Genomic DNA, 11,147 nt, shown 5'->3' on the forward strand with positions numbered 1-11,147 from the left:
TTCTTTCAAAAAATGTGAATTTTTTGTCCATTTTTCTATATATTTCCAAACCCCCAAAGCCCTCCCATCCAAACTCCCAAACAAAGCCTTAATGTTTTAGTTCAAATTAGCTGACCTACCCAATCCCGAGATCAATTAAACCTACTAACTCTTAACTAATCTAATATTAGTTAGATAAGCTAGTTGCATCTCTAACAGTTCATCATAAAAGATAATCCCTTTCTGCTAATTCAAATCCTGGTTGGTTATGTCTCAGCTCTCTCTAAATACAAAGCAGTCGTATTGATCATACTTACTTTATTGTTTCATCTTAGAAAAGAATAATTCCAACACTTTCCTTTTCAACATTTCAAACATTTAGACCGATTGATTCAAGCCATAATATTAAAGTCTGAGATATAATAATCAGATTTAGTGTTTTAAAATCCAACGAATCCATCCTTTGAAAATATGGTTCATCACAAAATCAAGAAAGTTAAAATTTTAGCAACCAATACCAAAGTGCAGGAAATTTTAGCAACCAATACCAAAGTGCAGAAACCAATATAAAAGTGTTGAAAGTGTAGGTACTAATACCAAAACTTTAAAATATTTTAATTTTAAATTTTTTTTTGTGCGCCACATAGCAAGTAATAATTTGTCCACGTCACATATTGCGTTTTGCCTTTTTTTAACATAAACTTTCACTTAACCAAGCAAAGTAAATGATTGCAAATTTTTTATTAAGTGCAAAAAAAGAAAACAGCAAAGACTAATGTCAAAATATGATAAAGTGCATGGACGACCAATGAAATGACAATGACATGTTTAAGGTAATTTCAAAATTGTGAAAATTACGCGAGAAACAGAGAAGAAGAAGGGAACAAAGAATGTTTGGTCTCGCCGCTTCCTCCACCCGTTTTCTCTGTGCAACCCTTTACTCTCCTTCTTCTTCTTCTTCTTCTTCTCTCACTGCTAAACATCACTTTTCTTCTCATCATCTTCCAACAACTTGGGTATGTAGTTTTCTTCTTATTCATTTTTTACTACTTTTTACTTTGTTTTTGTTCAATGCTATTCATTTTGAAATGTGTATGTTCAGGTTTCTTCATCTTCACAGCGATTCAGGTGTATTCCTATCAAACCTACAATGTCTGCTTCAAAATCTGCTTCATCTACTCATGGTATTGTTTTGCTTAAACCCCTTTTTTATTTTCATTAATTTCATTTAGGGGTTTTTAGTTTCTATTGCTTTTTACCCTAAAATTAAATTAACAAAAATCAGATTTTTATTAAAATGAGGTGATTTTTTAGTGCACCATAACCCTAAATTAAGTATTAAAAAAACTGTTTTTATCAAATGGGTTGTTTTTTACGTCACATATAACTGATTCATATATTTGTTCATATATAAGAAATAGGAAATTCATAACAGACTAGGATTTAGTTGTCCTCGTGAGCTTAGCTCAGTTGGTTGGGACAATGCATGAAATATGCAAGGTCCGGGTTCAAACCCCAGCCACTACCAAAAAAAAAAAAAGACTAGGATTTAGTTCATTTAACTGATTAGGCCTCTTTTAGTACAAAGTAAAATGGTTTTATGCCGATCAACTTGTATTACGTGCTTCAACTTATTATAACTAGCTTACTTAGTTACACTTAGATTCTGTTTGGTAAAAGATAGTGAATAGTTGATGAGTTAGCTTATAGCGGATAACTTTGTACTGTTTATCTGGTAAAAAATAGTGAATAGCTATTGATTTTGTAGTGTTTGGTATAATTAACGGTTGAACTAGCTTATAAATATGAAATAACATAAAAAAGATATATTTTAATTAATATTTAATTTTTTCCAATTAAGATTACAGGGGTAAAATTGAGAGAGAGGAAATGATAAGCTATAAGCTACTTGAATTAGCTTATCAAAACACGCTAAAAGCTAGTAAAAATAGACCTTAAGATTGTGAGAAAATGACGGTTACCAAATGGATCTTTTTTAGTCATACTCCCTCCGTCCTAAAATATAAGCAAAAAAATCTCATTTTCTTTGTATCAAAATATAAGCAAAAAACACCAACTTTTATGTTATTATTGTGTTTTTTCAAACAAATCATCTTTTCCAATATAAAATTAAATGCATGTTGCATTCAATTTGTTTCTCTTTTTATTTTCTCCATAATTTTTAACCAATGAGTATTATTTTTACATCTTTCCATGAAACTTATTCCAAGGAGAACACAAAAAATTATACCTCAAATCACTAAGTATTGGTTTTCTTAATAAGTGTGAATTAGTGTTTTTTGCTTATAAAAAAAGACGGAGGGAGTAGGAGCTTATAAGCCATAAACTCAAGTATGTGTCTTGCCAAACAGACACTTAGTACTGTTTTTTCTCAAAGGACCAGTAGAAATAAGTGATTCAGTTCTTTACATCATAGTTTGCACAGTTTACTATGACCAATTTGCACCTAAAATAAGTGTTTTTATCAAATCTGTCAATGCACCAAAACTCTCTTCATATTTAGTCTTAAGATTGTTTGGTAATGAATCAATATGAACTCCAAATTGTAGAAAATTATGTTAGCAAGAGAGTCATTTACACCACCTTTCATCTGTAGAAAATTTTAGTTCCAGTCCAGGGTGACTAGGACTCACCAGATTTATTTACATGATTTTAGACAATACGATGTTAACAGTTATGATGTTTTCTATTTTATAAAATAAATTTAAGAATAAAAATTCCTGGCATTTGGTGTTCTGTTGCTATGAAACAGGCAGCAAGCAAGCTTTGATATCGTTGTCAGACAAGAAGGATCTCGCATTTGTTGGAAACGGACTCCAAGAATTAGGGTAGTTATTACAATTAATGGATCTGTCGTTCATTTTTTAACATGTTAGAATATTATTATTTTCACACATTCGTGTTTTTTCATTACAATGATAGATTCTTTATTTTAATGTTAGATTCACTATTGTTTCAACTGGAGGAACAGCTTCTGCATTGGAGAGTGCTGGAGTCGCTGTTACTAAAGTTGAAGAGCTTACACAGTTCCCTGAAATGGTGAGTTTACTTTTAGCTTCAGTTCTCCTTCTCGAAGTCTCATCTTGGATTTTGTATACCATCGGTACAAATCTAGAGATATTTTCTGTCAATGAACATTGCTTTTCTTTGTGTATTTCGATCAGTGTTATTAAATGGCAGCCATGGCGTGGAAGATTTTTTGAGAATGGCCATAGCCAATTTGTAAAGTGATTCCTGCCATTGGCCGCAATGGTGTGTTTCTATGACGGTTTTTTGGCCTTTTGCCATATTCTGTTATCCGCCGTTGAAAACACTGATTCTGATCGTGTTTTATCATTACGAATCATAAATTTAGAGACCATAATAAGCCTTGCGTTTTGATGTTGAAATCTTGTACAAATTCGGCCTGTGTACTTTTTAACCCAATTACTAACAATGACTGTAATGGCTTTTCTACACAGCTTGACGGTCGTGTCAAAACTCTGCACCCTAACATACATGGAGGTATCCTTGCTCGAAGAGACCAAAAACATCATATTGAAGCTCTCAGTACACATGGAATTGGTAAGTTAGGTTATCAGCTCTGTTAGGAAAGATTTAGTGATTAATGAGTTGGATCCAAATATGGTTTATGAATTATGATATAACATTATGGTGTAATTTGATCCATGTAGCCAACCCCACTTAGTGGGATAAGACTTGGTTGTTGTTGTTGTATGTTATCAGCCCTGTTATAACCAGTGTTGTCAAATAGCAACTTTAGCCTAGCAGAATTTGAACGAATTGTCCTTGTTCTGCGATACGCTATTTACTATAAAGTGTTGTCAAATAGCAGCATAGCGGCACTGTAGTGTAGCAAAAATTTATACAAATTGCTATTTTTTGTGATATCCGATTGATAACGCTGGTCATAACAAATGCACTGTGCTATAAATTATGAATTTGAAGTGTTGTTCTACTGCGTTGCTAAAAGTTTTCCATTTCAGGCACTTTTGATGTTGTGGTGGTGAACTTGTATCCATTTTATGATAAAGTTACATCAACTGGAGGCATTGAATTTGAGGATGGAATTGAAAACATTGACATCGGTGGTCCAGCCATGATTCGAGCTGCTGCAAAGGTTGTTTATTTGACTGAAAAATGCAAATTTGTATAATTTGAAATGTTATTTTGCATTAAAAAGTTGCGTAAAATGGTTCAGAAGATTACCCTGCCCTTCTGGTATTTCTTAAAAAGTTATTTCACTGAAAAAACATCATTGTTGGTTAAATACCATTAAACACTGGAAAAGAATAAAAAAAAGAGAACTCTTCATTGCATATTGTCTATGAGCTGAAATTTACTTTTTTCTTTCCTATTGAAATATCGTTCAAATATATGATGATTAATTTGTATTTGTGCAGAATCACAAAGATGTTTTGGTAGTGGTTGATTCAGAAGATTACCCCGCCCTTCTGGAATTTCTTAAAGGAAACCAAGACGAACAGTTCAGGCTAAAGCTTGCATGGAAAGCTTTTCAGCATGTTGCTTCGTATGATTCTGCAGTATCTGAGTGGCTGTGGAAGCAAAGTGCAGGAGGTACTGTACATGTTTGTGTAAATTGTGTTGTGAATTATTATACACGCAACAGTTACTAGAATATAATCCTAGATTGGAAAAGCATGTTCTACTCTTAGCAGATTAAATGGCAGACTTTTGACAACAAAAAAAAAAGATTAAATGGAAGTCTTTAAATTTCATTTGTTTCTAGTTTAGATGATTGAGAAATCAATGAACTTGTTTGAAATGACATTTGATTCCAAAAAATAAGCAAGACCAGTAGACCACCAAAAATAAGATTATTATCATGTAAATAGGGTTATCATATGTTAGGTATCTGGTGGTATTGATAGGGTAACTGCTGATGCAGTCAGTTATTTTAATATATAGTTATTTAGGAGCAGTTAGCATTTTGTATAATATGCAGTATTTGTGTTGATTAGAAGCAGTTAGGCAGTTTATGCAGTAATTTGTATTGATTAGGAGCGGTTACAGGCGGTTTATGCCCTTTGTTTGTATAAATAAGGCCATTTGGCCACAACAGTAGGGGGAATTCAAAATAATTCAATTAGGAATCTTATTGGTTTTGGGCAGAGAGAGAAATGTCTCTTCTCTGAGGAGCTTTTGCTCTGGGATTACAGAGGGATAATCTTCTGTAATATTTTCTTTTCAATCAATAATACTATTCCTTTTGTTTCTCTTTAATTTGGGTTCCTATCAATTGGTCCGACCTACCGGATACGAGAAGGAAACCAGTGTTATCGGAGATGGATGGAATATGGACTTTGAAGTATAAACTATCACAATTTACTGGGACGGATCCTGCTGGATGGATCACAAGGGCTGAAATGTTCTTTGCAGATAATGAAATTCACTCATGTGATAAGTTGCAGTGGGCTTTCATGAGTATGGAGGATGAAGAAGCATTGTTGTGGTTTTATTATTGGTGCCAAGAGAACCCATATGCTGACTGGAAGTCATTTTCTATGGCTATGATTAAAGAATTTGGAGCACAGATGGAGTACTCAACAGATAAACAAATGGTGCAAAATAATGATCAAGAATCAGAACCAAAACTGTGGAAGATGACAGAAAAACATGATGAACCAGGTTTAGAGAAGACCGTCAACGATGGAGAAGGAAGGTACGTCAATGAAATTTCACCTTCGTCGGAAAAGGTTGTTGATGCAGAAATGGAGAACTTTGAAACAAAGAAGAGTCGCAAGGATAATAGAATTGGGGAAAGAGTATTGAACGAGAAAGGAACAGATGAAGAAACAAAAGCAAGAAGAAAATCTTACATGACAGTTAGAAAAAGAGAGCAAGAGTGTGGGGTCTACCCACAACCACCGCCGGAGCCATTCCCTCTGAATTTGAAAGAAAGGAGTTGCAAATATAAAACTTTGTATGTGGCTTGGTTGTTTGAAGGGGGCTTGTCAGGGTTCCAACAATGGGATCCTGGGGGCAAAAGAATTCTAGTTAGTTTCTTTAACCCAGCCTTGAGGACAAGGCTGTGTTTCTAGCGGTCGGTAATGTTAGGTATCTGGTGGTATTGATAGGGTAACTGCTGATGCAGTCAGTTATTTTAATATATAGTTATTTAGGAGCAGTTAGCATTTTGTATAATATGCAGTATTTGTGTTGATTAGAAGCAGTTAGGCAGTTTATGCAGTAATTTGTATTGATTAGGAGCGGTTACAGGCGGTTTATGCCCTTTGTTTGTATAAATAAGGCCATTTGGCCACAACAGTAGGGGGAATTCAAAATAATTCAATTAGGAATCTTATTGGTTTTGGGCAGAGAGAGAAATGTCTCTTCTCTGAGGAGCTTTTGCTCTGGGATTACAGAGGGATAATCTTCTGTAATATTTTCTTTTCAATCAATAATACTATTCCTTTTGTTTCTCTTTAATTTGGGTTCCTATCATCATATCTTTTAAATAGGGATAGAATATTTTGCAATTATCTTATATATTGCTTTAAGCCTACTTAAAGAGTCTCTGTTGTGTAGTTGAAAACACACATTTTCACAATATGTCTTTCTATTTTTCTCTCATTCAACATGTCATTATTATGGAGGTACTACAAAATACTTTAGAGAATATGATTTTCTAATTGAAATATTTCAATTTTCAAGAACTATCAATAATGTAATGTGTGTTCTACAGAGTGACTTTTGTTCTCATTTCAATGACAGATAAATTTCCTCCGAGTTTGACAGTGCCTCTTTCACTAAAAAATTCTCTCCGTTATGGTGAAAATCCTCATCAAAAAGCTGCATTCTATGTTGACAAAAGACTTGCAGAGGTCAATGCTGGTGGAATTGCTACAGCTATCCAACACCATGGAAAGGTGCGAGTTGGCTACTAAGTACTTTCATCTAAAAATATAAAATTACTGGTGATTTTTTTTTTTTTTTGAGTATATTTTAATAGATATTATATCATGTTTGGAGTTGAGAGCTTTTGACTGAAAAGTTGTATAATTTTCAATTAATATTTGTTTAAGTTAATGCCATAACATGAATGCAGGAAATGTCATATAATAACTACTTGGATGCTGATGCTGCTTGGAACTGTGTGTGCGAGTTTCGAAACCCCACATGTGTAGTTGTGAAGCATACTAATCCTTGCGGCGTAGCTTCACGCGATGATATTCTGGAAGCCTACAGACTAGCTGTTAAAGCTGATCCTGTCAGTGCATTTGGCGGAATTGTAGCTTTCAATGTGGAAGTTGATGAGGTAAATATCCCAAGTCAATTGAAAAAAGGCGAGTCCTACATTAAAAAGAGATAAGACCTGAGAAGAGTTTATATAGAATGACACCCCTCACCTTACAAGCCAGTGAGAATGAGTTAGGCCTAGTCGAAAACCTAAGAAAGATTATAGTGTTTATGAAGATTGAGGCTCTTTCCCTAGGTAACATTTTAAATTTCCATCTTGGCGAGGATGAGCAAATGACATTTTTTTTAACGCTTGTTTTTTTCTATGTTTAGGTTCTTGCTAAGGAAATAAGAGAATTTAGAAGCCCAACCGATGGGGAGACAAGGATGTTCTATGAAATAGTGGTTGCACCCAGCTATACAGAGAAGGGACTTGAGATTCTTCGTGGAAAGTCGAAGACTCTAAGGATTCTCGAAGCAAAAAAGAATGAAGCAGGAAAGCTTTCACTCAGACAAGTTGGTGGAGGGTGGCTAGCTCAGGATTCAGATGACTTGACTCCATCCGACATCAAGTTCAATGTGGTGTCGGAGAAGACTCCTCAAGTTGGTGAGCTTCGCGATGCGGAGTTTGCATGGTTGTGTGTGAAGCATGTCAAAAGCAATGCTATTGTGATAGCTAAGGTACTATCTTATATACATTATGAAATTTTTTTATGATTAAACGGAGGTGGTTGAAGAATCTGATCTCTTCTTTTGTTATCTTTTTGCAGGACAATTGTATGTTAGGTATGGGAAGCGGCCAACCGAATCGTGTGGAGAGTTTAAGAATAGCAATGAGGAAAGCTGGAGCTGATGTTAAAGGCGCAGCCTTGGCTAGTGATGCTTTCTTCCCCTTTGGTAAGTGTTAATAGCGATACCGTAATTCATTTTTTATTCTATGTTGTAAAGACGACTTGGTTATGGATAGATTAATGATTCTTCTCGGTGTAACCGAGAAGATAACATTGAGTAACGGTAAGTTGGTTGCGGATGGATTAATGATTCTTTTTGGTGCATATGTTGAGAGAAAATAACACTGAGTAACAATAAATTGCTATACCAGAAAAGGCTTACATATTTTTGGTCCTTGTAATGAACTCTTTTTCCGTTTTAGTCCCTATTTTTTTGGTCCTTGTTTGGTTTAGTCCCTAATATGATATTTTTTTTTACTCGCTTTACTGTTGTATAATAGTTTTTTCGTTGGAGTCTTGTATCATGCAGGGACTAAAACCTAAAAAAAATATTATAGGACTAAAATGAAAAATATTAAATTATAGGGATAAATACATTTAAGCCTATCAGAAAATAATTGCAAATTCTCAAGTACTCTTCAATGAAACTTTATTAAATTAGAACTTGATAGATATAGAATACTCGTTTTTCTTTTGTTTTAACCAGAATGTGTCTTGACTATTTATGAACAGCTTGGAAAGATGCTGTGGAAGAAGCATGTGAAAGTGGGATTGGTGTTATTGCAGAACCAGGTGGTAGTATAAGAGATCAGGATGCTGTAGACTGTTGCAATAAGTATGGTGTTTCACTACTCTTTACAAATGTGAGGCACTTCAGGCACTGATCATTTTTGTTTTAGGAGAACTTTCTGTTTCAAATACAGTGCTTCTGAAACCTATTTTTGACATCAAGTAGGTTGTAAGGATGTCGTACTATATATTTTATCAGCGTTGTTAAATAGCGGCTATAATGGTGCTATAGTGCTACAACATAGACGTAGAGGAATTTGAACAAATTGTTGTTGTTCCATGATATGTTATTTAGTATAAAATATTGTCAAATAGCGGCTAGAGTGACGCTATATCATTGTTGTGTAGCAGAATTTGAACATATCGCTATTTTCTGCAATTTGTGATTTGACAACATTGCATTTTATATATCAAAATAATGCTTCTTAACCATGTTTTAGTAGCTTTTTCTTCTTGAGAATTTTGTGATGTGGTAATTTGACATGAACTCAATCAAATTAAATATCATTTTTGCAACTGCAAATTAGTTATGTTATACCCTTATCTTTCACCTCTCCTAAATCATCCATTTAATCTCTCTTCTCATTACAGTTCTCAAAATATGAATTTACAATTAATTATACGTTGGAATAAAAATAGTTTTTTTTGGAATTGAATTGGTATGATAAATTTATTTTTAAACCTCTCAATTTTTTTTTCTTCAAATAATCTAGTGCCAAAAATCACAAACATGCTTGTATAAAAAAAAAAAACACACACACTTCAAGTGAGAAGTAAAGAATTGTTAATTTAAACTCGCAATGTGCAACACTGTGTCTTCTGCTTTTGTGATCTTCGCCTCCAATACTTCAGGGGTTTTCTCATATGACTCTAAAACTTCTCTCCATTGCCCTCTCATGGCATGGTTAAACAAATTTTCAAACTCAATTTCAGCCATTTTAAGAGCTAGCCAACCTCTCTCTATTTTTTTTTCAAGACAAAGTGCATAAAAATACAAGCCTTTTCGAATTCAACCAGAGTCATGTGAGTAATCTTGAGACTCCACACTGAAATGGTAGTGATGTTTCAAAAATGAAATTCCAAATTTAAATTCGGAGAAAGAATTAGATTTCAAGATAGACATTGGAAATTTATGATATGTACATAAATGAGTCTAAAAAATAAATTTTCCAACAAAACAAATACAAGATTAAGGTCTTAGCATACAAATTCACTAACTACAACTATGATATAATAATAACAGGTTTATTTATATAGAGAAAATAACACATAATTAGCCTGCAATTATATAATAAGTTATTTAAAGAGTTTGATCAAGATTTAGGTAAAAACAAATATTAATTCAAAATACATAACATGATAGTTTCGTAAGTATTTGTGGAAAAATCCCAGTATAGATTTGTGAAAAAATTACAATATTTTATCGAAGCTATTATATCAGATTAAATTAATACACCACTTGCAAGGCTTTTGTTTGGTGTGAATTCAGAAGCTGAATTGTTTGGTCGCTGTTCAAAGATTGTATTAATACTCTCCTTTTAAATTCAATCTTCATTATCATTTGACATCATTTGTAAATTGTTTCATTGTCTTGGGTAATTTGTAGCCAATCGTGTGTTGATATGACCTGAAAAATAACGACGATATCCACCCGTGCGCAGACTAGTGTGTAAGACAACCAGAGCAGAGTAAAATTGAACATAATATAACCCTTACTTAAATATAAAAATGACTGATAAAAGAAACAGTTTGTTTCAAAACGACATGTATAAGCCACAAAGGGTAGTAATTATAATCGTAAGTCATTCTTAGGCTTGAATCATGCCTATATGTCACCTTTAAAAATCATCATTTATAAATTAAATTTGAGTCATTCTCCAGGAATAACAGCTGCATTTTCAACGTTTAACTCAAAAAATTCACACGAAGCTATCATCACAATGAAACAACGGCAGCAGCTTCTGTTCAAAACTTTTCCAAGAACACTCTTCAATGCTATACTCCTTAAGTAAGAAAGAAATAGACCACATATTGTCATTAACATATAGTCAATGCTTTTATTTTTTAATTTTTAACAAGAACATGTAGTCAATGCTAAGTAACAAGTCATTACAACATATATCTAAAGTAGTAGCAACACATAACTCAGACCAACAGATTATATATTGCGTCCCCAAACCATCCAAGAAATTGATCAGCCATGCTTTTATCTTGCTATAGATGTTACTACTCCAACTTTGAGACTCAACTCTATACAGATTCACACACACTGCAGCAGAGCAGCTACAGACATGCCAAATTTCATCCAGAAACTCTGTTACATCAGTTCATTTTATTTCAAGCCTTCCATTCACAGATTTGAATTTTTCTAAATAAATTAATAGAAAAATATAACATACCTAATCAAAATACATGAGTATCATTGTG

General features: G+C 33.5%; 2 protein-coding genes across 3 annotated transcripts; both read left to right on the top strand.

Annotated features, from left to right (window-relative positions):
* The first annotated feature begins 797 nt into the window (after positions 1-797).
* Positions 798-9,152, top strand: LOC146925224 (uncharacterized). The gene is made up of 12 exons (XM_085710196.1): positions 798-995; positions 1,082-1,163; positions 2,753-2,828; positions 2,943-3,039; positions 3,462-3,564; positions 3,987-4,120; positions 4,404-4,578; positions 6,736-6,890; positions 7,070-7,279; positions 7,534-7,881; positions 7,971-8,097; positions 8,664-9,152. Exons 1-12 carry the CDS (start codon positions 870-872, stop codon positions 8,813-8,815), a joined length of 1,785 nt encoding a protein of 594 aa, XP_085566322.1. The 5' UTR covers positions 798-869; the 3' UTR covers positions 8,816-9,152.
* LOC146925225 (uncharacterized) lies at positions 4,869-6,450 on the top strand. Of its 2 annotated transcripts, XM_085710200.1 has the most exons (2): positions 4,869-5,945; positions 6,105-6,284. In XM_085710200.1, exons 1-2 carry the CDS (start codon positions 5,307-5,309, stop codon positions 6,108-6,110), a joined length of 645 nt encoding a protein of 214 aa, XP_085566326.1. In that variant the 5' UTR covers positions 4,869-5,306; the 3' UTR covers positions 6,111-6,284. The 2 variants fall into 2 exon arrangements, with proteins under 2 accessions (XP_085566326.1, XP_085566325.1); XM_085710199.1 differs by having other exon boundaries at positions 4,869-6,450.
* Positions 9,153-11,147: the final 1,995 nt, after the last annotated feature.

Source organism: Medicago sativa, chromosome 5 (assembly GCF_051527215.1).
Source record: "Medicago sativa cultivar Bolivia chromosome 5, Bolivia_mono, whole genome shotgun sequence".
Classification (NCBI taxonomy): Eukaryota; Viridiplantae; Streptophyta; class Magnoliopsida; order Fabales; family Fabaceae; genus Medicago; species Medicago sativa.